The sequence below is a fragment of the Gigantopelta aegis genome, chromosome 14 (genome assembly GCF_016097555.1).
Source record: "Gigantopelta aegis isolate Gae_Host chromosome 14, Gae_host_genome, whole genome shotgun sequence".
Taxonomy (NCBI): Eukaryota; Metazoa; Mollusca; class Gastropoda; order Neomphalida; family Peltospiridae; genus Gigantopelta; species Gigantopelta aegis.
In genome coordinates this window covers 30,012,270-30,039,045 of record NC_054712.1, presented here as the reverse complement: position 1 = coordinate 30,039,045, position 26,776 = coordinate 30,012,270, and the positions used below count along the sequence as shown (strand labels likewise).

At 41.2% G+C, this 26,776-nt stretch overlaps 1 protein-coding gene across 1 annotated transcript in view; it reads left to right on the top strand.

Annotated features, from left to right (window-relative positions):
- The window catches only part of LOC121389383 (probable G-protein coupled receptor CG31760), a 93,974-nt gene that overhangs the window by 29,400 nt on the left and 37,798 nt on the right, over positions 1–26,776 (top strand). Inside the window, exon 2 of the mRNA XM_041520985.1 lies at positions 14,255–14,438. Within this exon, the coding sequence (XP_041376919.1) occupies positions 14,255–14,438 (184 nt within the window). The remainder of the gene's footprint in view (positions 1–14,254; positions 14,439–26,776) is intronic.

Below are 26,776 nucleotides of genomic sequence, written 5' to 3'. Positions count from 1 at the left end.
GACAACAAAAAGTAAACATGAACAAACGAAAGAAAACGAAAACAACAGGTGTTAACGAAAATGTCAGTCCTTGGGACGAAATAGGAATGATGTATTGTCCTGAAATACAAGTATAGAAGGTAGATAGATGAATTATACCATTGACCGCATATATTGTGTGTCTTACATAAAACGTTTGTCATACGCTTTCATCTATGTAGAAAACAGTTAAACTGTTGCTGAGAGGAAGAGGGGTCAAATGGACAGGATCTCAGTCTAAAACTGTCGGTGGGGGTTGGAAAAGGCAGGCTAAATGGCCTGGAGCTCGATCTACGTCTGTGGATGTGTGTAGGTGCAAGTGGAAATAGAGAGAGATTAGGGTGAAATGTCCCGGATTTCACTGTGGATGAGAGTGGGGTGAAAGGTCACATAACCTGGATACTGCTGTGAGTGAGAGTGGGGTGAGGGAGAGTACGGTCAAATAACCTGGATACTGCTGTGAGTGAGAGTTGGGTGAGGGAGAGTAAGGTCAAATAACTTGGATACTGCTGTGAGTAAGAGTGGGGTGAGGGAGAGTAAGGTCAAATAACCTGGATACTACTGTGAGTGAGATTGGGGTGAGGGAGAGTACGGTCAAATAACCTGGATACTGCTGCGAGTGAGAGCGGGGTGAGGGAGAGTAAGGTCAAATAACCTGGATACTGCTGTGAGTGAGAGTAATGTACACAATAATAATAACCTGGATCAATCTGTCACTGCCTGTGAGAGTGGCCTGAGTGTGGAAATCCATATGACCTTGGCCTTAAAGTCGACTATGGTCTCAACTATTGACACTTTTCAGTGGCTTACGCATGTGTTAAAGACCGGTTTTCAAATTGCATTTCAAACTGTTTCAAGCTGACGACTGCCTTATTTTATTTTTATGAGTCAGGTTTTTGGTGGGCGTATGTTATATTATTTACCGTTTGCTAGTATTTAATAGTAAATCTACCCAAACGTTACTAATTCGTGTCCTTCCAATAGAAAGTTGTTTTTTTTTACCTCCCCATACCTGTTTCTTTTCGTCCCCTTTACACAATCCACACAAACACAATTGCCTCTTATTGCTGCATCAAACCCAAAAGCGCCGTGTGGTTTGGAGACATCGGAGTAACAAGATTAACCAACCGTTTCTGAGGAGATTCCTTTCCCATTAGCCGTAGGAGAAGTTGACCCAAACGTCTGGAGCTGTGGATCACGGCCAGTTGAAGAGTTACGGGTCCTGACTGTAGTCGTATGAAAGAAAGAAAGAAATGTTTCATTTAACGACGTACTCAACACATTTTATTTACGGTTATATGGCGTCAGACATATGGTTAAGGACCACACAGATTTTGAGAGGAAACCTGCTGTCGCCACTACATGGGCTTCTCTTTCCGATTAGCAGCAAGGGATCTTTTATTTGCGCTTCCCACAGGCAGGATAGCACAAACCATGGCCTTTGTTGAATCAGTTATGGATCACTGGTCGGGGCAAGTGGTTTACACCTACCCATTGAGCCTTGCTCAGGGTTTGGAGTCGGTATCTGGATTAAAAATCCCATGCCTCGACTGGGATCCGAACCCAGTACCTACCAGCCTGTAGACCGATGGCCTAACCAGGGGATTTGAAGTTTAGAACCATACCAACTCCGCTAATAAGGTTATACTCACTAGCTACTGCCAGAAGGAAGAGTTTATGCCAGTACTGGGTTCGCACTCCGATACCGACTTCAACCCAGAGCGAGTTGTAGCGGCGCAACGAGGAGGTATACGGCCACTATACCGACTTATCTCTCTCATTATCTACAAACGGTTTTGGGCATATAGTTCAAGTAGCTGAGGTGTGTTCACGACAGCGTGCTTGAACCTTACTTGGACATGCACGAAAATAAGTTTAAATGAAATATATAATTTAGCGGAGAAATCGCAAAACATTGTGCAGCCAATATCTCGGCTGGAAATATGACAGGTGAAACAACAACCTCCACAGAAGGGATTTAACCAACGACTGGCTGTATGGAAGTCCAGCGCTCTACCAAGTGAGCTAAAAGGAAAATCGCCATTAGCTATTGTCAGTAGAAGAACGTTATACAAAAACTAGTTGGACTTTATTTTAACTAAGTCCGAACTGTCTCTCCCCTCTCTTTCTTTCTCTCCGCCCCTCTCTCTATCGCTCTCCCCCCTTCTATCTATATCTATCTCTCTCTCTATATCTCTATGTATCTATCTGTCTTTGTATCTTTGCCCATCTTTCTGCTCTCTCTAGAGCTTCTCTCTCCCTCTCCTTCTCTACCCCCCCCCCTCTTCTCTAACCCCCTCTTCTCTAACCCCCTCTTCTCTACCCCCTCTCTCCCTCCCTCCCTCCCTCCCTCGCTCTCTCTCTCTCTCTCTCTCTCTCTCTCTCTCTCTCTCTCTCTCTCTCTCTCTCTCTCTCTCTCTCTCTCATTTATGCACCATTTCGTTTGTTTTAGTATAATAACATAAATAAGCTAGACAGCGCCGTCTGGATTCCTGTCCATCAGGTCTTGCCTGTGACAGTTAATAAGAGAACGTCCTTGTTGGTAATCGATGGTAAATTAGGGTTAAGGACATTGATCACGAACCATCGATTTGTCTGTTGAGGCGATTACCGCCAATAGTCGGCTCTCGGTGAAAACAAAGCGAGCCGTGTCACACGTACAGAGAGAGAATCGACTCGCAATAACAGTACAGTTTGTGAAGAAAAACTTCCTCATCGCCGTATCGATCAGAAACCCGTAAGTGCCACAGGTAAGTGGCATAGGTATAAAAAAAACATTCTGACACGACGGGTGTGATTAGCCTTCATAACCGTTTTACGTCCCGCGCTTAATAGGTATGGATTAAGTTTGGCTCTAACAATCGAGGATGGCAGTGATCTTCCGGTTTACCCAGAAGTAGATGGCGCTCTTGAGTCCGCCCCCAGCCGAGTATCAGTGTCGACAATTACGGTAGAAGAAAGGAAAGAAGAGCTGCTTCATGGTGACGTTGGCGGATCTGACTCGCCGTGCGATTTGTTCTGGAAGTAGTTCTCAAAGGCAAAGCAAAGAGGAACAAGAGAAGAAGAAAGAAGAATGTCAATATGTCATTAGATAAATAAATAAATACATAAATACATTTATTGATGGATTAGTGGGTGGGTGGAATGTAAGAAGTGAGACGGATAGATGGATTCCTGTGTCGGACAGAGATCTCTGGCGAAGTCAGATGTTGTGCCGATGACAGGCGTGCTTGAAACGTTTTGTGATGCACGGACACCAAGCATGTACCATACCAATACGCCTGACTGGTCTGATAAGATCAATAATTGCAGTTCGGTTCAGGAGAAAAAGCCTTCATTGTCATCGGAGGTTCAATGTACAGACTTGAAGGATTTATGTTCGATGACGTCATAAAACAAGTTATCTTTTATGACCTATTTTGACTCCCACGACTGATTGATATTCGTTCCAATCTCATCACTAGTGTTGCGTCTTTAGAATTAAAGAGGGGGAAACATAGCCCGGTAGTAAAACGCTCGTCTGATGCGCGGTCGGTCTAGGATCACATTGATTTATTAACCGTCGGCTATTAGTTGTAAAACATTTGGTAATTTTGACAATTAGTCTTAAAGAGAAAATCACTAGGTCGGTTCAGGTCAAGTCAGAGGTTTTACAAGCTGCTGTAGCGAACGTCTGTCATGGGCGCAGGTGTCGACTTCCGCCGGCTTCTCCGTTCAGGACAGGAAAGGGTTTGGGGTAGATAGGAGAGTGGATCGCCCGCGCTGGCATGTGCAAGGGAGCGCAAGCAGCCAGTTTATGGTCGGTAGCGGGCGGGTGTTGGTTTTGGTGCCATTATATTTGCAAATGTGACGTAGGATTAGACTGATTTACTTTTCTTTTTTCTTTTTTTTATAAATAAATAAATAATTTTTTATGTAAAATTGAAGACTGATAACCCATCCCGTACGTATTGGTATGGTTCGCTGTACTGTGGCCACTAAAATAGACTCGCCCGATATTTTTAGAATTTGTATTCTCCCAAATAACGTTATAAAAGGCGAAGTGTGATTGGTCAATATTTAAATTATTATTTACAGACAAAATGTTACCTGGACATTGGGGACTACGCAGTGTTGTTAGCAATCTGATTAAAATTAGTTCTATTGGTCTAAATAAGGCATTCGTAATTCACATGAAACATATCGTATACCCTCAGGATAATTCGGAATGTTTTCAAATTATTTTTTGATTGGTGGACATGAGCTACAACTGGCTTCTGTTAGATCCACATGTAATAGTGGAGATAATTTTAATTACATTGGCTATGGTATACCAGTCGTGTCACACTGGCTGAAACGAGATATAGCCCATGGGCTCACCAACGGGGATCGATCCTAGTTCGACCACGCATCAGGCGAACGCTTTACCACTGGGCTACGTTCCGTCGAGTGGTCAAATAAGATATATACGTCACCACGATGACGCTATGACGTAAATGTGGAGAATATAGCCTTTTGGAGATACGCCATCACTAACTATGGAGAACCGTTGATATAGAAGAAGAAATAGTTTATTTAGTTTGTTTTGATTTAACACGTGACAGCCCCATGGGAAGCGCGACTGATGTAAATAGTCATGTTATTTGTGACGCCGTGTCGGCGAGGTTTTTGCTCGTGGCTGTAATGTGACTGTCACTCACTGATTCTGCGCGCTTGTAATTACGGCGGCGAAGGAGTATCTGTTTGTTTCATTAGAATGCGTGACGGGCTACCTGATATGCGTCTACACATATATATGTTTATTACTCACCAGTGTAAGATATTGCTAATGTCATAACAATCACTCAATATCTAACTAGTGTAATATCGGCGTGATGTCAGCGTGAAGTGAGCGTGACGTAGATCACTTGCTCACCCAGTTCGTAAAAAAATTACGTGTAGTAGGTATCGACATCTGCTTACATCCGCATTGCGGCTTGTTTGCAGTTGGTTTGTAATAAATAAAATACTAAACTAGCTTGCCTGTCGTACTAGTTTTATGAAACTCGTGAACAGTGTTGGCACCAAAACTGTTCACTTATTTCATAGAAATGGTATGACAGGTAATCTCGTTTAGTATTCTATATACATATGCCACTCTGCTTTAGTGGACCCACCCCCCCCCCCCCCCTGTCTTGGACACGTCCAGGGCGGGACCTAGCCCAGTGGTACAGCGCTCGCTCGGTGCGCGGTCGGTGTGGGATCGATCCTCGTCAGTGGGCCCATTGGGCTATTTCTCGTTCCAGCCAGTGCACCACGACTGGTATATCAAAGACCCTGTCTGTGGGATGGTGCATATGAAAGATCCCTTGCTGCTAATCGAAAAGAGTAGCTCATGAAGTGGCGACAGCGGATTTCCTCTCTCAATATCTGCGTGGTCCTTAACCATAATATTATGCCTGACGCCCTATAACCGAAAATAAAATGTGCGTCGTTAAATAAAAGATTTCTTTCTTTCTTTCAACCTATATGTCACAGAGGATAACCTAATGCGCGGACTAAATTGTTCTTCAGAGTAGACTTTTGGTGTATATTAGCTAACTTCATTAACTAATGAAGAAACTGATTGGCGCATCAAATTAACACTATTATTGCATCCAAATGTGTGCTAAAATTACTTCAACGAATGTCACAGTATTTAAAAAAAAAAAAAAAAAAAAAAAAGATGGGATGAGGAGCGTTTGCTCCACTACTGAAATAAATCGAACTGTTTTAACGACATTTAACGAACACGTGCAAATGCAATCATAAATCTAATGATACGGTTTCTTCGATGCATATAATAATGACTTGATTAACATCGAACTAAGTAAATATTCAGCTCCAGTGTATATTGACATAAACCTTTCGTCCGCATATTAGACGAACCTTTGTAACGTGTAAAGGATTTGGTTATAGTGCGACAGGCCAATATAAAACGTAATGGGGTGTGGCTTACTGCACTTCATTCTTTCATTACACTGGGCTGTATGACATTGTACATACAAACAAAGTACAAAGGTCCAAACTTACTGTGATTGTCTGTACTGTACTGTACATAATGTACTGTACATACTGTATTATGCTACACTATACTCTATTTATGTTCCATTTTTAATCTAGTTTTAACTCAACTGATGTCCTGGTGAAATTCGTTTATGAGTGCTAACATAGTGCAATACGTATGTGAGTGGGTTTTTTTATTGTTGGTGTGTGTAAATTCTGTGGGAGGGGCAGGTTGTTCTTGATTTTTTTTAAATTATAATTATTATTTTTATCGGAGCTCATTCAGTGATAACTTTATTATTCATACTGAATAATACGTCATTGCTATTCAATTATCCGGGCGGGATGGAGCTCAATGGTAGAACGCTCACGTTTCCAATATTGATCGCCCTCCATGGACCAATATATCAAAGGCATTGGCATGTACTGTGTTATTTGTGGAAAAGTACATATTAAAAATATCTTTCTGCTTTACCGATTGCAAATAGCCGTAGTTTAAAATGTACTGAGATGTCGTTAAAAAGTACTCCTTTCCTTTAAATGCTTCACCGGCCTCGGTGGCGTCGTGGTTAGGTCATCGGTCTACAGACTGGTAGGTACTGGGTTCGGATCCCAGTCGTGGCATGGGATTTTTAATCCAGAGTGAGTGAGTGCTCCGCAAGGCTCAATGGGTAAACCACTTGCACCGACCAGTGATCCATAACTGGTTCAACAAGGCCATGGTTTGTGCTATCCTGCCTGTGGGAAGCGCAAATAAACGATCCCTTGCTGCTAATCGGAAAGTGTGGTCCTTAACCATATGTCTGACGCCATATAACCGTAAATGAAATGTGTTGAGTGCGTAGTTAAATAAAACATTTCTTTCTTTGAATGTTTCATGTATGATGCACCCATGCTTCCTGTTACCCGATAACCCATATTTTATAATTCCAAGTGTTGTTATGCCACTGCCTGCTGACTCCCTCGTTGCTAGCATTATAACCTTGGAGTTGCTATGTGTTATCAGGTCACTGGGAAATTAATTCTGCGCATGACAGTGGGTTAGAAGGTTAGTAGAAAATAAGTTGTCTGCTTATTTTTCTAGTAGGTTGATTCCTCATTTTTCGAACATCCATTTACAACAATAATTGTTGAGGTGTATAAATACAACTAGCTTGTACACTTCCAGTCACATTAGATTACCTCTTATTCTCCATTAAGCGCTTTCAATTAAACTTTTATTTTAAAAAAATAAAAAAATAACTTCCTGCAAATAATGCTTACACTGGAACAGCGTCTGACATCACAGTCATTAGCAGCCAGTTACGTAGATGTTCACGAGTCACACCTAAACTGTTTATTTTTACATTAAAAGTTAAAAATATAGCTTGAAAGAGGTTGCATGATAAAACAATTGTCAGGTCACTACATTTTGATATCGCGGTTGTTTGGCTCGTTTCGATAACGGTGTGGCGGGCGATCTCCACACCGGTACGTTATTAAACCGCGCCACATAATTTAACAACCACGTTATTAAAACGTAAAAAAAAAAATTGTTTTCTTTAACGACAACATTAGAGCACATTGATTCATTAATCATCGGCTATTGGATGTCAAACGAGTGGTAATTCTAGTATACTCTTAAACTGGAAACCCGCTACATGTTTCCATTAGTAGCAAGGAATGTTTGGTATGCACCATCTTACAGGCAGAATAGCACATACCACTGCTTTTGATATACCAATCGTATTGCACTAGCTGGAACGAGAAATAGCCCAATGAGCATACCGACAGGAATCGATCCTAGACCGGTCCCGCATCAGGCGAGCGTTTTACCACTGGGATAAGTTCCGCCCCTTTCAAAATGTAGTAACGTGATATTGTACATGCACCACATATACCAGTACACCGGCGAGGCCGGCGGATCAGCAGGAAGTGCCCTGACACTTGAACGTCCCTGGTGATCAGGTTGTTAATTGAGTATCAGTCCGCGCCTGACAAGTCCTGATTGCGAAAACAGACTCCTGCCTGTTATGTCGCTTTAGTTGTTGTTGTACTTGATAGCAACACAGAAAAAGAAAAAAAAAGGAAAACGACAAAAAGAAATAACGTTCTGGCAAGCTAGAATATCGATAATGTTTACATTAAACGGCTTCTGGAAAAAACCGGAAATATGCAGATTCCATGTAGAGTAGGTTCTGTTAGAGAGGTTTTACGACTTCCAATCCCAGTTCAGTTATAAAGTATTATAGCTTTATTGGGGGTGTCAATATTGTAGCAGACTTCAGAGCAACTACAGCTCTTAGAGTTAAAGGTTTTGATTTGTTTAACGACACCACTAGCGCACATTGACTTTATTAATCATCGGCTTATTGGCATCAAACATTTTGCAATTTTAACATACAGTCTTAGAGAGGAAACCTGCTTCATGTTTCCATTAGTAGCAATCCAACAGACAAGATAGCACATATCACGGTCTTTGATATACCACTCGTGGTGTACTGGCTGGAACGAGAAATAGCCCAATGGATTCACCGACGAGGGGTCTTATAGATCCACATGTTTGGTTGAATGGTTAATGACATTGTCTCGAGTTTGCTGCCATAGTTAACATGTTCTCAACAACTATAGTTTTTAACGACTACAATTTCATGTTAAATATATGTTCTTGCTTACAATATCACTGTCTGTATAGTATTCGAGAAGAAACTTATATTTATTTGTTTTCATCAGAAGAAATATGAGGTTTAGTTGTAGAGAGCACGCCTGAGGTGCAATGGGTCGATCGCCATCAGTGGATTCACCCATCTCAACGACTGGTGCATCAAAGGCCGTTGTATATACTGTCCTGTCTGTGGGAAAGAACATAATGCTAGGCTTAGATTACCAACTGTCACGATAAAGTTGGCCAAGTCGCCGATCTCTCGAATTCTACGACTGTCCAGTCGTTGTATACAACTCATATGACCCATTAGATGTTAATCCGAGCACACCAGTCTTAGGTCGGGAGTGGGAGGTATACAACTCGTATGACCGATTAGGTGTTAATCCGAGCACACCAGTCTTAAGTCGGGAGTGGGAGGTATACAACTCGTATGACCCAGTAGGTGTTAATTCGAGCACACCAGTCTTAGGTCGGGAGTGGGAGGTAGACAACTCGTATGACCGATTAGGTGTTAATATGAGCACACCAGTCTTAGGTCGGGAGTGGAAGGTATACAACTCGTATGACCGATTAGGTGTTAATATGAGCACACCAGTCTTAGGTCGGGAGTGGGAGGTATACAACTCGTATGACCCAGTAGGTGTTTATTCGAGCACACCAGTCTTAGGTCTGGAGTGGGAGGTATACAACTCGTATGACCGATTAGGTGTTAATCCGAGCACACCAGTCTTAGGTCGGGAGTGGGAGGAAATACAACGCAACTGTTAAGTTGGCCAACTCCGTCGTGAAAGTTTGTAGTCTGAACCTAGTGTTGTGTTCTGGGCCTAGCATATACAAATTTCTTGCTAGTTCTTTTTCAGTAAGGTAGTCTATGTGACAGTAGCGGCTGTCCTCTTGTTCTATACCAAACAGGCAACGGTTAAAACGTCCCGAGCTGTCGTTTCACAAACGTTCCTCCTCTTTCATTTCATTAGAAAGGTATGGCGGTCGATAAAGCGGTTATGGCCTCAATTATCTGACAAGAGTTTTGTCCCTTTAGAAATTTAATGTTGACAGGCCAACAATATATCAACCTGTTTATCGACACTTCATGTCCCGATAATGGAATCTTTCTAACAAATGTGTCCTCGAACGATTATAATCGTTCGATGATTAAGTGTAGACAATTTTAGTCACTTAATGAATTTCAACACTTTAGTGAAGAGTTACGTAGTGGAAATGGCCAATAAAAGGCTTGAACTAGGTTTGCAAATAAATCTAGCACCCAACGTGGCAAGCCTCTATTTGTGTTCCCCATTAATATGCATTTAACATCATCAGAGTGGAACGTAGCCCAGTGGTAAAGCGTTCGCTTGATGCGCAATCGGTATGGGATCGATCCCCGCCAGTGGGCCCATTGGGCTATTTTTCGCTCCAGCCAGTGCACCACGACGACTGGTATATCAAAGGCCGTGATATGTGTTATCCTGTATGTGGGATGGTGCATATAAAAGATTCCTTGCTGCTAATCGAAAAGAGTAGCCCATGAAATGGCGACCGCGGGTTTCCTCTCTCAATATCTTTGTGGTCCTTAAGCATATATTCGACGCCATATAACCGTAAATAAAATGTGTTGAGTGCGTCGTTAAATAAAACATTTCCTGTCCTTTAACACCATTAGATATTTTATTTAACATAATAAGACTACAATATTTTGATGGATTTTTTTTCCTTGAAAGCGCATTCTTGAGGTGCGATAAATCAAATAGGAATCACGAACGGCGGAAGCAAGTAGACATTTGGAGGGGGGGGGGGGGGGGTGACTGAGATAGGAAGCGGTTCGGAGGTATGCTCCCCCGTAAATGTTTGAAAACTGCATGTCCTGAAATGCCATTTCTTGCATTCTACAAGTAAAATAAATCTGCTTTAAGATTTGTTACCAATAATATTTTCGATTCAGAATTATTGGGGGGGGGGGGGGGGGGGCTAGCCTGCGAACCCAGTACCTACCAGCCTTGTGTTCGATATCTTAACCACGACACCACCGAGGCATTATATTTACACAAAAAAAAGTTTGTTTTATTTAACGACGCCACTAGAGCACATTGATTTTTTATCTTATTATCGGCTATTGGACGTCAAACATATGGAAACCCGCTGTCGCCACATAGGCTACTCTTTTACGACAGGCAGCCAGGGATATTTTATTTGCGCTCCACAGGCAGGATAGCACAAACCATGGCCATTGTTGAACCAGTTATGGATCACTGGTCGGTGCAAGTGTTTTACCCACTGAGCCATGCGGAGCACTCTCTCAGGGTTTGGAGTCGGTATCTGGATTAAAAATCCCATACCTCGACTGGGATCCGAATCCAGTACCTACCAGTCTCTAGACCGATGGTCTAACCACGACGCCACCGAGGCCAGTTTATGTTTAAAATGGCTTAATTGTATATTTCCAAACGCTTTATATGGTGTGCGACAGTGGCGTTTCTGAGATCATATATTACATCCACCACCAGAAGGACAAAAGCTGCAAATATACACCTGTAAATAAAAGATGTCTTAAGAAGTTAAAAAATGTTCAAAAATACTTGATGTAACCCTTTTTATGGATGCCTCATAAATTACACTAGAAGACCTAGAAAGAAATTTGGCCCGAATCTGCTACGATTTAAAACAGTAAAAAATATTATTTTTCCATTACATTTCCTTGATTTTAGTAAAGACATTATAAAATAAATATTAAAAGCTACATATTCGCTAATGCCGAACAAAATAGGCCAAATTGCATGTCCATGGGTAATTGTGCTAGTGAGTTGTGATCATGTTACTGATCTGTGGGAATTTGGCCAAAATGCGACAGCCATCTTCAAAGATGGCTGCCAAAACAGCATTTAACTACTGATCCAGAATGTCCATCAAATGATTTTGAACACTTCAGATATCAGACTAACTAAAAATCTATGTTGGATCTGTTCACCAATTTGGTACTCAAACTCAACATTTTGAAGTCTGGCTCATGGACTAAAAGTAGGTGTCCTTTTTTGGACGTTGCGCCCCTCCCTAGACAACTGCAACCGTTCCTGTGGTATGTCTAAGGCCGTACTAGTTATCATGCTGTCTGTAGGAACGTATATATACACAAGAGATTCTAACTGGTATGTTGTGAAAGCAGAAGTTTTGTACTCTCAACCAAGAGTTACAATTATCATAACAATGTTTATTATATTAGACACCTAATATACGTAATATAAAATGTGCACGTGTGTCGTTACATTATATTTGATTCCATTTCCTTCCCAACTGTCTAAATATCCACTGAGCTCTGTCTTGTACAGGTATACCCACCTAGGTTTGTATTGGCAGTTCTGTTACAAAGTGGGACGGGTTTATCGTCCTCGGGTATGGCAGTACTCCTGACACTGATTCACGGAAGTAGTTATCTTCTTTTAAGACATCATGTAGACTTAATCTTGTACAGAGAAATGATTTGAAATGCGGCGATAACTGTTTTCTAGTTGACATCTGACATATTGGAATCTTGTTTCATATATCACATTGTATATTGAATTTGCTTTTCCACATATAATAATGCCACAATCTGTGTCAAACAGATATGGCATTAACAGTTACTATTCCCAGATGCAAAATATTCATTAAAGAGACAGACCCTAGTTTTTAAACATTAAGGCATAGTTTTCACCTAGACCCTAGTTTTTAAACATTAAGGCATAGTTTTCACCTAGACCCTAGTTTCAACCCGTAAAAATGGACACCAAGTTTGGTTAATGTGCAAACCTGTAACAAATTTCGATTGACAAACGCGACTCCATAATCAGTACATCTCAGACGCACGTGCGTTTTCAAAAATATGAAAAATGGATTTTGTGGTATTAAAAACACCAGGATGACCAGAGACATGACGATGACGGTTCTAAGGAAATGGATAATCTAAACAATAAAATATAAGTAATGTTTGATTTCTGTGATCATAAACGGCTCTAATGGTAAAAAATATGCTGTATTATTTAAAAACTAGGGTCTGTCCCTTTAATTCATTGGTACTTATGTCCGTGTTTCTATCCAATGAAGGTTCAAGTACGATGTCCTGGACAAACACCTCAGCTATCTGGGCTGTCCGTCCAGGATAGTAGGTTAGTGGTTAGTGAGAGAGATTTTGTGTAGTGGCCTTACCCACTGATTCGTTATAAACTCGCTATGAATAGATGCTGGTACCGGGATGCGAACCGAGTACCTACCAGCCTTAAAGTTTTGTGGCTTAACCACTACGCCACCGAGGCAAAATAGTTTGTGGATCCGCCCCTGGTGTGAAAGTGAACAACCTCGTCATGTAATCAAACACCTCCGTGATTAGCCGTTCCCAAACGTAATAATGGCCTTGTAATCGCTGTCCTTCCATGAATAACTTCGCCTTCCATCGAATTAGACCCTCCAGGTCAACTAGTGTCAGTTTATGGGGAAAGGAACTCTGCGGACACACCAACCCCCTAGAGAGTCGTGCGTGTTACAGGTTAGGGTTCGTAGTTTTCTCTTGGCCTTTCTCTTCGCCAAGAGACATTACGCTGACGCCCAGAGAGAGAGAGAAATGGAGAAAATAACAGCATTTGTTGACCGCGTCTAATGACAATGCGCTAAACAGCGCGAACGTGAACACTATTGTTCTACATTGTCTGAAGGTTGCATTGAACCAAACATGTTTGTTTTGCTTAACGACACACTAGAGCACATTGATTTATTAAGCTTCGGTTAGTGGATGTCAAACATAATTATGGTAAATTTGACATATAGTCTTAGAAAGGAAACCCGCTACATTTTCCCATGAGTAGCTAGGATATTTTATGTGCACCATCCCACAGACAGGATAGCACATACCACGGCCTTTGATATACCAGTCGTGGTGCACTGGCTAGAACGAGAAATAGCCCAATCAATCTACCAACGAGGATCGATTCCAGACCGACCGCGCATCAAGCGAGCGCTTTATCACTGGGCTACGTTCCGCCCTGCATTGAACCAAAGCAGAAAGTCCCCCCCCCCCCCCCCCCCCCCCTTCACACACACACACCATTTCTTCCATTTATGGAACAAATACGTCCAGAATGGAGCTAAAATGGCGATCATGGGTACACGTATATGTTATTGATAGAAGTGTTACGGTAGTACGGGCGGGCCGGAGCCTAGTGGTAAAGCCTAAGGCGTGTTCGGCCCAGGGTCGATCCCCGTACATGAGGTCATTGGACCATTGGGCTATTTCTCGTTCCAGCCAGTGTGCCACGACCTGCATATCAAAGGTCGTGATATGTGTTATCATGTATGTGGGATTTTGCATATAAAAGCTCTAGTGGTGTCGGTAAACAAAACAAACTTTAACTTTTCCATGTGATCTTTGCCCGAGACTCGGTGTGGGATGGACGTGTTTGAACCTTCACTGGGTAGAAAGAAAGGAATGTTTTATTTAACGACCACTCAACACATTTTATTTACAGTTATATGGCGTCATACATATGGTTAAGGACCACACGCTAATACAGTGTATAAATACATTGCTCTCTTTTTAACATCATTTCCAAATGTTCGTCTTTGCAGGCACGGAGCAAATACGATTGAACTCGTCACACCTCGGCCCCTTCGAGAACGACAGTGTCATCACCGTCACGTACGAGGACGGCCACTGGAGTCTGCCCTACTTCGACTGCGGCGGCGGCGACATCTGGATGATGACGTATACCGTGCCATTTTTTGGTTACAAAGATGGGAATTTCAAATTTAAGTATGATCATGTTTTCCTTTGTTTAATTTTTATTTTTATGTCATATATTTGCACTTTGGTAAAACATGATGTTGATGGTCTAATTTCAGTTACTACAGTACAGTTTAATACAAGGAAATTACTCTGGCTGGTTTTAAGTGCTGAACGCTAACTCGCATCCAGTATAGTTCAATCAGTCTCTCATCTGGTTATAAAATCATTAAAGGGACGTTCTCGAGTTTGCTGCATCGTAAAATGTTTCCGACTAATAAAGTATTTCTACGATTAAACTTACATATTAAATATATTTTCTTGTTTAGAATATCAGTGTCTGTATATTCAATGTGTTTCTGGTCGTCTTAATATTTGTAAGAAGCCCAAACTGGGTTTTGTCTTCAACTAATTTCGTACGTACAAAAAAATAATGTTTTGGAAATAAAATGAAATTTAACCTAGTACACATATTAGAACGATCAGAAACACGTTTAATATACAGTCATTAATGTTTTATGCAGGAAAATATATTTGATATGTAATTACAGTCGTCAAAAAGTCTCTGTTAGTCGATAACATCTTAAACATTGCAGCAAACTCAGGAATTTCCCTTTAATTCATTAGTTCAGTTAGACTCTCATATGGTTATAAAATCACTAATCCCAGCCTCGGTGGCAGCGTCATTGATTGTAGATACTGTGTTCGCATACTCATACAGGCTGAGGGGGATTTCCGGAATCGAAAGCCCACCTGCTCCAAGCGCGCATTTTTTTATTTGTTATACATGTATGAATATATATATTTTTTAAAATCTGGGGGAGCATGACCCGAACCCCCAATAAACTTCCCATATTGTGGACATATACTACATATGTATGCTAAGGACAGAAATGCCTGTACGTTAATTTGATATAGCCACGAACAAATGAAAAACAAATTCGATAAAATTACTAAACAAACTGAACAACATGTTCATTGCTTCGTCTACAAAGGGTGTCGAGGCCTATAAGAACAATACTGGAGGAGGAGGCTACACTCTCTAGGGACTGGGTCACAGCCTCTAGTGGGTTGGGTGTGTTGTTGTGGGTCACAGGTCATATTGTTACCTTTAGATAGAAAGAAAGAAATGTTTTATTTAACGACGCACTCAACACATTGTATTTACGGTTATATGGCGTCAGACATATGGTTAAGGACCACACAGATAAACGGCAGGAAACCCGCTGTCGCCTCTTCATGGGCTACTCTTTCCGATTAGCAGCAAGGGATCTTTTATTTGCGCTTTCCACAGGCAGGATAGCACAAACCATGGCCTTTGTTGAACTAGTTATGGATCACTGGCCAGTGCAAGTGGTTTACACCTACCCATTGAGCCTTGCGGAGCACTCACTCAGGGTTTGGAGTCGGTATCTGGATTAAAAATCCCATGCCTCGACTGGGATCCGAACCCAGTACCTACCAGCCTGTTGACCGATGGCCTAACCACGACGCCACCGAGGCCGGTATACAATAAATATACCACAAATACTAAGGACTCCTAGAATACAAAGTCTCTTTTAGTTTAACTCATAAAACACAGAATTAGGTCAATAGTCTTCGTTCGTAAGTCACACAAAAAGCTTGATATTGTTTTATACTGTAACTGACAAGTTTCAGTCTGATTGGCATGGGCGTACATAGGATTTTGAAAAGGGGGGTTCCAATACATAGGATTTTGAAAAGGGGGGTTCCAGAATAGATTGCAGAGATATTGGGCATATATTTCTATGTTGAGTAAATATAATAATGTCAGATATCAATGTCAGATATATTAAATTATAAAAAAAAAAGCGATTTCGGGTGTGTGTGTGTGTCGGTCGAACCCATCGAACCCCCCCCCCCCCCCCCCCCCCCCATGTACGCCCATGATTGGGAATCGTTTATATCGAAATCGGAGTAAAACGACGACATTGCCTAATTTAACTGATGTAATCAGCTTATCAACACATCCAGGCAGTACACCAATAAAAACGTGTGGCACCTCACATTTAATTTGGACAAATAATCAATGTCACATATTACTACCAAACACACCAGCAATTGTTTTTACTCCGTAAATATTTGACGGTGCACCACGAATTTTGACACGGAACTCTCTTCTTTGGTACCATGCAACCTGTAGTTTCGTTTAGCCGTGATTAGCAAGGCTGCGTTCAGTAAACTGAATTTGTGTTCGTGAACATCCGCTAATGATTTGACTGGTTCCCTGAATCTTAAAACCAGGCTAGCGACCGTTTCTGAGGTGGTACTAAAACAAATAACATCCGGGTGAGTCAAAGTTCGAGGTGCACAAACGTTTGATAGAGTAGTTAATACCACAAGTCCTGCCATTGTTGATACATGTGTAAAACATTAATTAATTTCCTCTGGGCAAAACAAATGTATTTACTTCATTTAGTACCACTGTGTCAAGTAGCCAGCCGTTTGCTTGAAACATGTTTGGGGTACCTGCAACAAAATTATACTAATTTTTTTGGTGCCAAACTAAGGGTGTTATACCGAAAATGAGCCATGAAAGGTACCATTTTCTTCAGTTAATATTTTAGGTAGGTGTTATAGTAGTGATATTTATGGGTCATTGTTTGGTTGATAATATTGCATGCAGTGTTTTTAAACACAAAGTTTCTCATATAGGATTTAATTTGGTATAGTACAACCTGTTAGGTGATGTACTAAAGCAGTCAGACGAGCGCAGACCGCACCCCCCCCCCCCCCCCCCCCTACACGAACTGGCCTTATTCACGAACAGTACGTCTGTAGTTGTAGGTAAATGTAAATCTACCACTGAAGAGTTATTCACAGAAAGGTTTAAAGGCACTCAGTCACAGATTTAGTGGGCCTTATGTTTCTAAATATGAAAATTACATTAATTTGGAATACTATACCTCGCTATTATATAATCCAATACATTTTAGTTGAAACACGATTGAGAGAATCCCATGACAACCAGTGAGCAGCTTCATTTTTAAAAATTGGAACTCTTTTATGAAGAGTCTAAAACGTACCACAAAATAAACAAATAATATTGATGAGGCTATATATACGACAGCCGCGTAAGGTACCCTTGAGTTTTATATACACGACTGCCGTGTATAGAGACTTAAATGTAATTTAAAATGTATTGTTTCGTGGCAAAATAACGGCGAATCCGCTGAAATAAAATAAGAAAGTTGGAACATAAACTCACGATTTTGTTTATTATTATTATTATTATTATTTATTTATTTATTTTATAAGGGTTTTTTTTGTTGAACTTTTTGGTTAATTTATTTATTTACTTATATTTTTGGCCATGGGCATTATTATTGGGGGGGGGGGGGGGGTGTTGTTTTGTTTAGTTTTTTTGTTTTTGTTTTTGTTTTGTTTTACGGAGCTACCGTACATAGGACCACTGCAGGCGCATGTGCAGGGATTTTAGTAAGGAGATAGATAATCTCTCAACAGCCGATAATTTTTAATTTTTATTTATTTCTATTTATTCATTCATTATAATTATTATTGTTATTGTGATTGTTGTTGTTGTTGTTGTTTTTGTTGTTGTTGTTGTTGTTGTTATTATTATTATTATTGTTATCAGGAATATTACGCTATGCATATACGGTAGGTGTCTACTAAAATAAATAAATGTATCAGCTTATTATCATTCAGTATATGGTTTTTTTTAATAATTTTATAATGACTAATTTTCATTGTTTTCGTTTCGATTTACCCTACTTCGTAAAGCACAGTCAAGCATTCTCGTTACACGAGCTTGGCAAATCGTATTGACGCTGCGGTTATTCAGAGGAAGTCCGTCACGTGACTCAAAAAATAATATGTCACACCTTTTCGCTCCAAATAGCCGTTATTTTGTCCTGAATTATAGACCGTCGACATAATTGTATTATTTTTACAAAATATCAATAATAAGTGGGTTATGGTAGTTATGTAGATGGCTAAATAAAGTACTTTTAGCGACAAATCAATTGTGTATAATATTTTCATATAACACTTTGTTAGGTTATTAATCGGGTCAAGCATCTGTGACTGAGTGCCTTTAAAAATAATTGATCTATAAATTTGGGGATGTACACAACTGTCCATCTTTATGCGTTAAGGTTTGCACTTTTTTATTCCTTTCTTTTTCTTTTTCTGTTTGTTTGTTTGTTTGTGGTTTTTTGGTTGTTGTTGTTTGTTTGTTTGGAGTTTTGTTTTTCCTCTTTTTTTATTTTTAATTGTTTGTTTGGTTTCTTTTTGTTTGGTTGTTGGGGTTTTTGTGAATGTTTTTGTTTTGTTTGTATTTGTGTGTGTGGTTTTTTTTTTTGGGGGGGGGGGGAGATTGAGAGGGGGTTGGGGTGTGTTTTTTGCTATGAGCTCCTCGGTCGTAGAGTTGTGTTTACGTGCATCTATGAACACGTTGTGAATTATACGGATTCGTGATGGTAGGAGGGGGAGGGGGTGGGGGGGGGGGGGTGAGGGTCGTGTGTTACTTGTGGTATTTTGCTTTCGCACTGCGCACACAAATAGCAGCAGTAGTAGTAGTAGTAGTAGTAGTAGTAGTAGCAGCAGCAGCAGCAGCAGTAGTAGCAGCAGCAGCAACAACAGCAGTAGCAGTAGTAGTAGTAGCAGTAGTAGCAGCAGCAGCAGCAGCAGTAGTAGTAGTAGTAGCAGCAGCAGTAGCAGTAGCAGCAGTAGTAGTAGCAGCAGTAGCAGCAGTAGTAGTAGCAGTAGCAGTAGCAGTAGCAGCAGTAGTAGTAGCAGCAGTAGCAGCAGTAGTAGTAGCAGCAGTAGCAGCAGTAGTAGTAGCAGTAGCAGTAGCAGTAGTAGTAGTAGCAGCAGTAGTAGCAGTAGCAGCAGCAGTAGTAGCAGTAGCAGCAGCAGTAGCAGCAGTAGCAGCAGTAGTAGTAGCAGTAGTAGTAGTAGCAGCAGTAGTAGTAGTAGTAGTAGTAGCAGCAGCAGTAGCAGCAGTAGCAGCAGTAGTAGTAGCAGCAGCAGTAGCAGCAGTAGCAGCAGTAGTAGTAGCAGTAGCAGTAGCAGTAGCAGTAGCAGTAGCAGTAGCAGCAGTAGCAGTAGCAGCAGTAGCAGCAGCAGCAGTAGTAGTAGTAGTAGTAGTAGCAGTAGCAGTAGCAGTAGTAGCAGTAGTAGCAGTAGCAGCAGCAGTAGTAGCAGTAGCAGCAGCAGTATCAGTAGCAGTAGCAGTAGCAGCAGTAGTAGTAGTAGTAGTAGCAGCAGTAGTAGCAGTAGCAGTAGCAGCAGTAGTAGTAGTAGCAGTAGTAGCAGTAGCAGCAGCAGTAGTAGCAGTAGCAGCAGCAGTATCAGTAGCAGTAGCAGTAGCAGCAGTAGTAGTAGTAGTAGTAGCAGCAGTAGCAGTAGCAGTAGCAGCAGTAGTAGTAGCAGCAGTAGCAGCAGTAGTAGCAGTAGCAGTAGCAGTAGCAGCAGTAGCAGTAGTAGTAGCAGTAGTAGTAGTAGCAGCAGTAGTAGTAGTAGTAGTAGTAATAGTAGTAGCAGCAGTAGTAGCAGTAGCAGTAGCAGCAGTAGTAGTAGTAGCAGCAGTAGCAGCAGCAGCAGTAGTAGTAGCGGTAGCAGTAGTAGCAGTAGCAGTAGCAGCAGTAGCAGTAGCAACAGTAGCAGTAGCAGTAGCAGTAGCAGCAGTAGCAGTAGCAGTAGCAGCAGTAGCAGTAGTAGTAGTAGTAGCAGTAGCAGCAGCAGTAGTAGTAGTAGTAGTAGTAGTAGCAGTAGCAGCAATAGCAGTAGTAGTAGTAGCAGCAGCAGCAGCAGTAGTAGTAGTAGTAGTAGTAGTAGTAGTAGTAGTAGCAGCAGCAGCAGCAGTAGTAGTTGTAGTAGTAGTAGTAGCAGCAGCAGCAGTAGTAGCAGTAGCAGTAGCAGTAGTAGCAGTAGCAGTAGCAGCAGTAGTAGTAGCAGCAGTAGCAGCAGCAGCAGCAGTAGTAGTAGTAGTAGTAGCAGCAGTAGCAGTAGCAGTAGCAGCAGTAGTAGTAGTAATAGTGGTAGTAGTAGTAGTAGTAGTAGTAGTAGTAGTAGTAGCAGCAGCAGTAGCAGTAGCAGCAGCGGCAGCGGCAGCGGTAGCAGTAGCAGTAGCAGTAGCAGTAGTAGTAGTAATAGTAGTAGTAGTAGTAGTAGTAGGATTTACTCGAACAAACTCGTAATTAGGCAGATGAGTTGTCTATTTCTTGTGATAATTCCTTTTTTCCAGTTTGACAGGGCACGGAGAGATACAGATGTTATTGATCGTAATCTGGATTATACTATAAACATCGTAACACAATTCATCACCCAGCACTTACACTTGTCAAGCTCCTGGTGTTAGTACAGGCAAATAGTATAAGTGCACATGTACTTATAAATGTGGTGGTAGTAGTACTTCTAGTTGTAGAATAACATAAGGAGTAGTTGGAGTTGGTTTAGTAGTAGTAGTAGTAGTAGTAGTAGTAGGAGTAATAGTAACAGCAGCAGCAGCAGCAGCAGTAGTAGTAATAGTAGTAGTAATAGTAATAGTAGTAGTAGTAGTAATATTAGTAGTAGTAGTAATAATAATAGCAGTAGTAGTAGTAGTAGTAGTAATAATATTACTAGTAGTAGTAGTAGTAGTAGTAGTAGTAGTAGTAGTAGCAGCAGTAGTAATAGTAGTGCTAGTAGTAGTAGTAGTAGTAGTATTACTAGTAGTAGTAGTAATAGTAGTCGTAGCTGCCACTGTATAACATCGACAATAACCTTTATATATAATATTTTGGGAAAAGAAAGCCATTTTAATAATAATTGTGGTAGTAATTGTTATGATAGCTCCTTTAACGCTAATCGTGGTAGTAATAATTGTAATATAGAGCATACTACATGATGGGCCGTTAGATACTGTCTATCTTACAACCGCTTTCGCTCGTTCGATACGTTTTTAAACAACGAATTGTAAGCTAAATGACATCTAACTGACACGAATGTACTATTATATTTCTTACATATCTTCAGACAACAGTTTTAAAATAAAATTAACACCTTTTTTCCAGCTAAAACCTATGTACGGCCCTAGAGCTTACAGTTAGCATTTGCGTCACAGACAAGTCAATTTCAGGTTAACTTGTACGTCACGGAGTGATCGATTCGATCGTGCTTTTGTTTTCATTGGATGGTATGGTATTGGTGAGGAGCAGCCAGCCGTATGTCTTTAAAATGTTATCGCACGTATGTGTGTTGACAGTATATGTTCTAAAAAATAACAATGATGTGCAAGAAAGCTCCTTTAATAATAGTTGTGTTAGTAATAGTTGTGATAGCTCTAGTTATCTAGTACTAGTTTTGGTAGTAATCATCGTGACAGCAGTGGCAGTTGTAATAGTAATAACTATGAGAAACCGTTTCAGTATTGGTTATCTTTCTGGATACACGACGACTATTCTGTGACGTCATGAGCCTGTTTGGCTTGTAAGATGGCGGTCACTGTTGGAAAGAGCTGGCTGTGTGTGATGATTTACGACCCGGATGACAGTACTGTTACCCCCTAGTCGTGTAGCTGTAGTCATTAGAGTGATTTCCCCATCCATCATCTCTGACCCCCCCATCTTGTATTAACCTCTCGCGCGGTTAGACGGCGGTCACGTGACGCCGGTGTCACGTAAACAGCGTGCATGTAAGATGTGACCTAGATAATCGACACTCACGGCAGCGTTCCGGAACACGACTTGCTACGATTGCTGACAGATACGGGATGATCTTATGACAGCGCACTTTAATGGATTCGTGTCATTTTGAAGCGTCAATCTCGCCTCATCATCTTATAATAATTACCCTGCCAATATATATGAAGTTTCGTTTTTGTTTTTGTTTTTGGTTTGTTTGTTTGTTTGTTTGTTTGTTTGTTTTTTGTTTTGTTAGTTTTTATGTTTGTTTCTTTGCTTGCTTGTTTATTTGTTGAGTTTTTCTCTTTTTTATGGGTTTTATTTTATTTTTATTTTTTTGGCGGGGGTTGTAGTGTTTCTTTGGGGGGGGGGGGGTGTCCGATAGTGGGGTAATGTTTTTGTTGTTATTATTATTATTATTATTATTATTATTATTGTTGTTGTTTTGCTTTATATTCTGTTTCATTTTTAAAACTGTATTTTCATTTGTTTAGTTTTTTTGTTTTTTTGTAGGGAAGTTGTTTTGTTTTATTAAAAAAAATTAAAAAAATATATTACTATCTGGGATGGTGCACGACTTACCTTGCTGCAAGTTATGAATAGCTGAACACTGCGATACGTTGTATGACAGCCCTGGTCATAATGACGATTGATTGGGCAGTCACTGTGTCACTGTTAACCGTGATTAACCGTGATGCTCTTGCCGCCAACTGTCAAGTGGACTGAAGTGAGGTAGTAGATTCCGCCAATGTACACGTTGGTTTTTCTGATGTAAATACTAACAGTGGCGGATCGAGAAAATCCATTTAGGGTGGGTGGGTGGGCAGTGATATGAGGTGGAATGCCAAGGGAACTTTGGGGGAGGTTTGGAGGGGGATCGTAAAAAAAATGAAAATTAATATATAATAAAATTATAACTATCGCAAAATTGATCCGCCTCCGACTAACATAGGTGTTCGTCTTCACTGTCTCAACATGCCACACTTGCCTATTGCCATATGCATGCTTTTGCATGTTATTTTCACAGAGTACTAAAAGTATTTTAAAATACATTAACTCGGATTGCAATATACAATCTTCCCCTAGAAAGGGACCGGCCTCGGTGGCGACCTGGTTAGGCCATCGGTCTACAGGCTGGTAGGTACTGGGTTCGGATTCCAGTCGAGGCATGGGATTTTTAATCCAGATACCGACTCCAAGCCCTGAGTGAGTGCTCCGCAAGGCTCAATGGGTAGGTGTAAACCACTTGCACTGACCAGTGATCCATAACTGGTTCAACAAAGGACATGGTTTGTGCTATCCTGCCTGTGGGAAGCGCAAATAAAAGATCCCTTGCTGCTAATCGGAAAGAGTAGCCCATGTAGTGGCGACATCGGGTTTCCTCTCAAAATCTGTGTGGTCCTTAACCATATGTCTGACGCCATATAACCGTAAATAAAATGTGTTGAGTGCGTCGTTAAATAAAACATTTCTTTCTTTCCCCTAGAAAGATCCTGCCAACCTACATGTTAAAACGACGTCAATTCGATATACTCATCCATTAAACTCTAGAGTTTATCATCATTTCGAAGTCCAATTGACGGAGATCAACACGTTCGTTGATTTCCACTGGGTTTGTGTGCCGATTCTAATTGCATTAAAATGCCTCAGGGTACGTAATGTATTGTGTCCAGACTGTCATTTTCACAATACCAGTCTATTTCAGTGAAATCTACTACATTTATAGCAAACACCACCCTCGTGGAAAACTATTTTAGTTGTCTCATATCAGTAGTTCGGCAAACACAAGTTCATGTGCACCGAAAAATACATGGCGATGTTTTTTGGCGTTTTTTAATATAAAAAATATACTGAAAGGCATACTGTCACGGATTTAAGGACCATTGCCATAATTCAATTATTTTCACAAAATATCATTAATAAGTGAAATATGGTGGTTACGTAGATGTTTGAATAAAGTACATTTAGGGGGAAATCACATATATTTTTGTTCAGATAATATTTTGTTAGGCCATTTAATAGGTCAGTGGTCTGTGACAATATGCCTTGAAGGCAAAGAAAACGAAAATAAGGGTTATGGTTACTTTGTATTTAAACGAGGTTTACTGGTTTACAAACACTCAATTCTGTGATTTCATAAAGTGTATATTAACCGGTAATTCTTCTGAATCTCAGTATTATTATTATTTTGTAGAAGCGATTAACATATATTGATTTTAATAATCGATCATCAAATCGGTAGAGCCAAACCGATCAATAATCGATCTTTGGAAGATCACTAATTCAAGGGTCAGCATTGTACCCTCTAAACGCTGCTGATCAGATGACGCATTTCATGACGTCATGCCAGGCATGTACCCTCTAAACGCTGCTGATCAGATGACGCATTTCATGACGTCATGCCAGGCATGTACCCTCTAAACGCTGCTGATCAGATGACGCATTTCATGACGTCATGTCAGGCATGTACCCTCTAAACGCTGCTGATCAGATGACGCATTTCATGACGTCATGTCAGGCATGTACTCTCTAAACGCTGCTGATCAGATGACGCATTTCATGACGTCATGCCAGGCATGTACCCTCTAAACCCTGCTGATCAGATGACGCATTTCATGACGTCATGCCAGGCATGTACCCTCTAAACGCTGCTGATCAGATGACGCATTTCATGACGTCATGCCAGGCATGTACTCTCTAAACCCTGCTGATCAGGTGACGCATTTCATGACGTCATGTCAGGCATGTACCCTCTAAACCCTGCTGATCAGATGACGCATTTCATGACGTCATGCCAGGCATGTACCCTCTAAACCCTGCTGATCAGGTGACGCATTTCATGACGTCATGTCAGGCATGTACTCTCTAAACCCTGCTGATCAGATGACGCATTTCATGACGTCATGCCAGGCATGTACCCTCTAAACCCTGCTGATCAGATGACGCATTTCATGACGTCATGTCAGGCATGTACCCTCTAAACCCTGCTGATCAGATGACGCATTTCATGACGTCATGCCAGGCATGTACCCTCTAAACGCTGCTGATCAGATGACGCATTTCATGACGTCATGCCAGGCATGTATCCTCTGAACCCTGCTGATCAGGTGACGCATTTCATGACGTCATGTCAGGCATGTACCCTCTAAACCCTGCTGATCAGGTGACGCATTTCATGGCTCAATGGGTAGGTGTAAACCACTTGCACCGACCAATGATCCATAACTGGTTCAACAAAGGCTATGGTTTGTGCTATCCTGCCTGTGGGAAGCGCAAATAAAAGATCCCTTGCTGCTAATCGGAAAGAGTAGCCCATGTAGTGGCGACAACGGGTTTCCTTTCAAAATCTGTGTGGTCCTTAACCATATAACCGTAAATAAAATGTGTTGAGTGCGTCGTTAAATAAAACATTTCTTTCTTTTTATATACAACTGTTAAGGTACTGACGGTGATTCGAAAAAGCAAATGGATTAATTGACGAGGATCGATTATACGAGAGAAAGAGACCGGGATGAGGGGGGGGGGGGGGGGGCGTGAGAGAGGGGGGAGGGGAACCCGCTGCAGCCAATCAACGGGCAACTCTTTTCGATTAGCAGCATGGGATCTTTTACATGCCGACAGGACAGTACATACCACACGGCCTTTGTTACACCTCCTCATTGAGCCGTTAAAACTAATTTTGGTGGAAGCCGGTACTTGTATTGCACACCCAGCACCTACCAACAGAAAAGGTACTCATTATGATTCAGTTATTGTGATTTAGCTTGCGCGATAAGGACTGATCAGTGCCAGATGGAATGACTAGGGGTGAGGATATACGTAGTATCCTGAAGCTGGGACACCTGACCTTTACATAGCGGAACACGTTGTTATTATTAAACACTAATTTTGTCTTTCTTTAGGGACGTCCGTATAAATGATTCTTTGTTGCTGACCCAAAGATTGCGTCAAACGGTTTCTTCTTTCACACACAAACTAATGTTCTTTTTAGCAAACCCCTTTGATGAAGCAACGTACTGAGGTGTTATCAGACAGATATTCATTCCTGTCTTGATCCAGTAGTACTAACCGACCTTACTTCCTTTTACTATGTTCTTCTTCTTTGAAACATCTTAACACATAATCTTCTTGATCACACAGCCTGGACCACGCAACTGTACGAAATCTCTTGATGAAATCGTGATTGTCACACACGACGAAAAGACGGGGTCGTAGTGACGGTTTCATTCTTGGGGCTATGGTCGTAATTTTAATACCTCACGTCTGACGTACAATGACAGACTTTTCATTTTAGCTAAAATGAGACACTTATAATAAGACAAATTGGAGTAACTAAAGACACAAAAAGGAAGGAAATGTTTTATTTAACGACGCACTCAACACATTTTATTTACGGTTATATAGCGTCAGATATATAGTTAAGGACCACACAGATATTGATAGAGGAAACCCGTTGTCGCCACTTCGTGGGCTACTCTTTTCACTTAGCAGCAAGGGATCTTTTATATGCACCATCCCACAGACAGGATAGTACACACCACGGCCTTTGTTACACCAGTTGTGGAGTACTGGCTGGAACGAGAAATAGCCCAATGGGTCCACCGACGGGGATCGATCCTAGACGTAAAGCACATCAAGCGAGCGCTTTACCACTGAGCTACGTCCCCCACCCTAGAGGTCACAGATGTGAGCAGTTACTCTTGCCATCATCATGCCCCT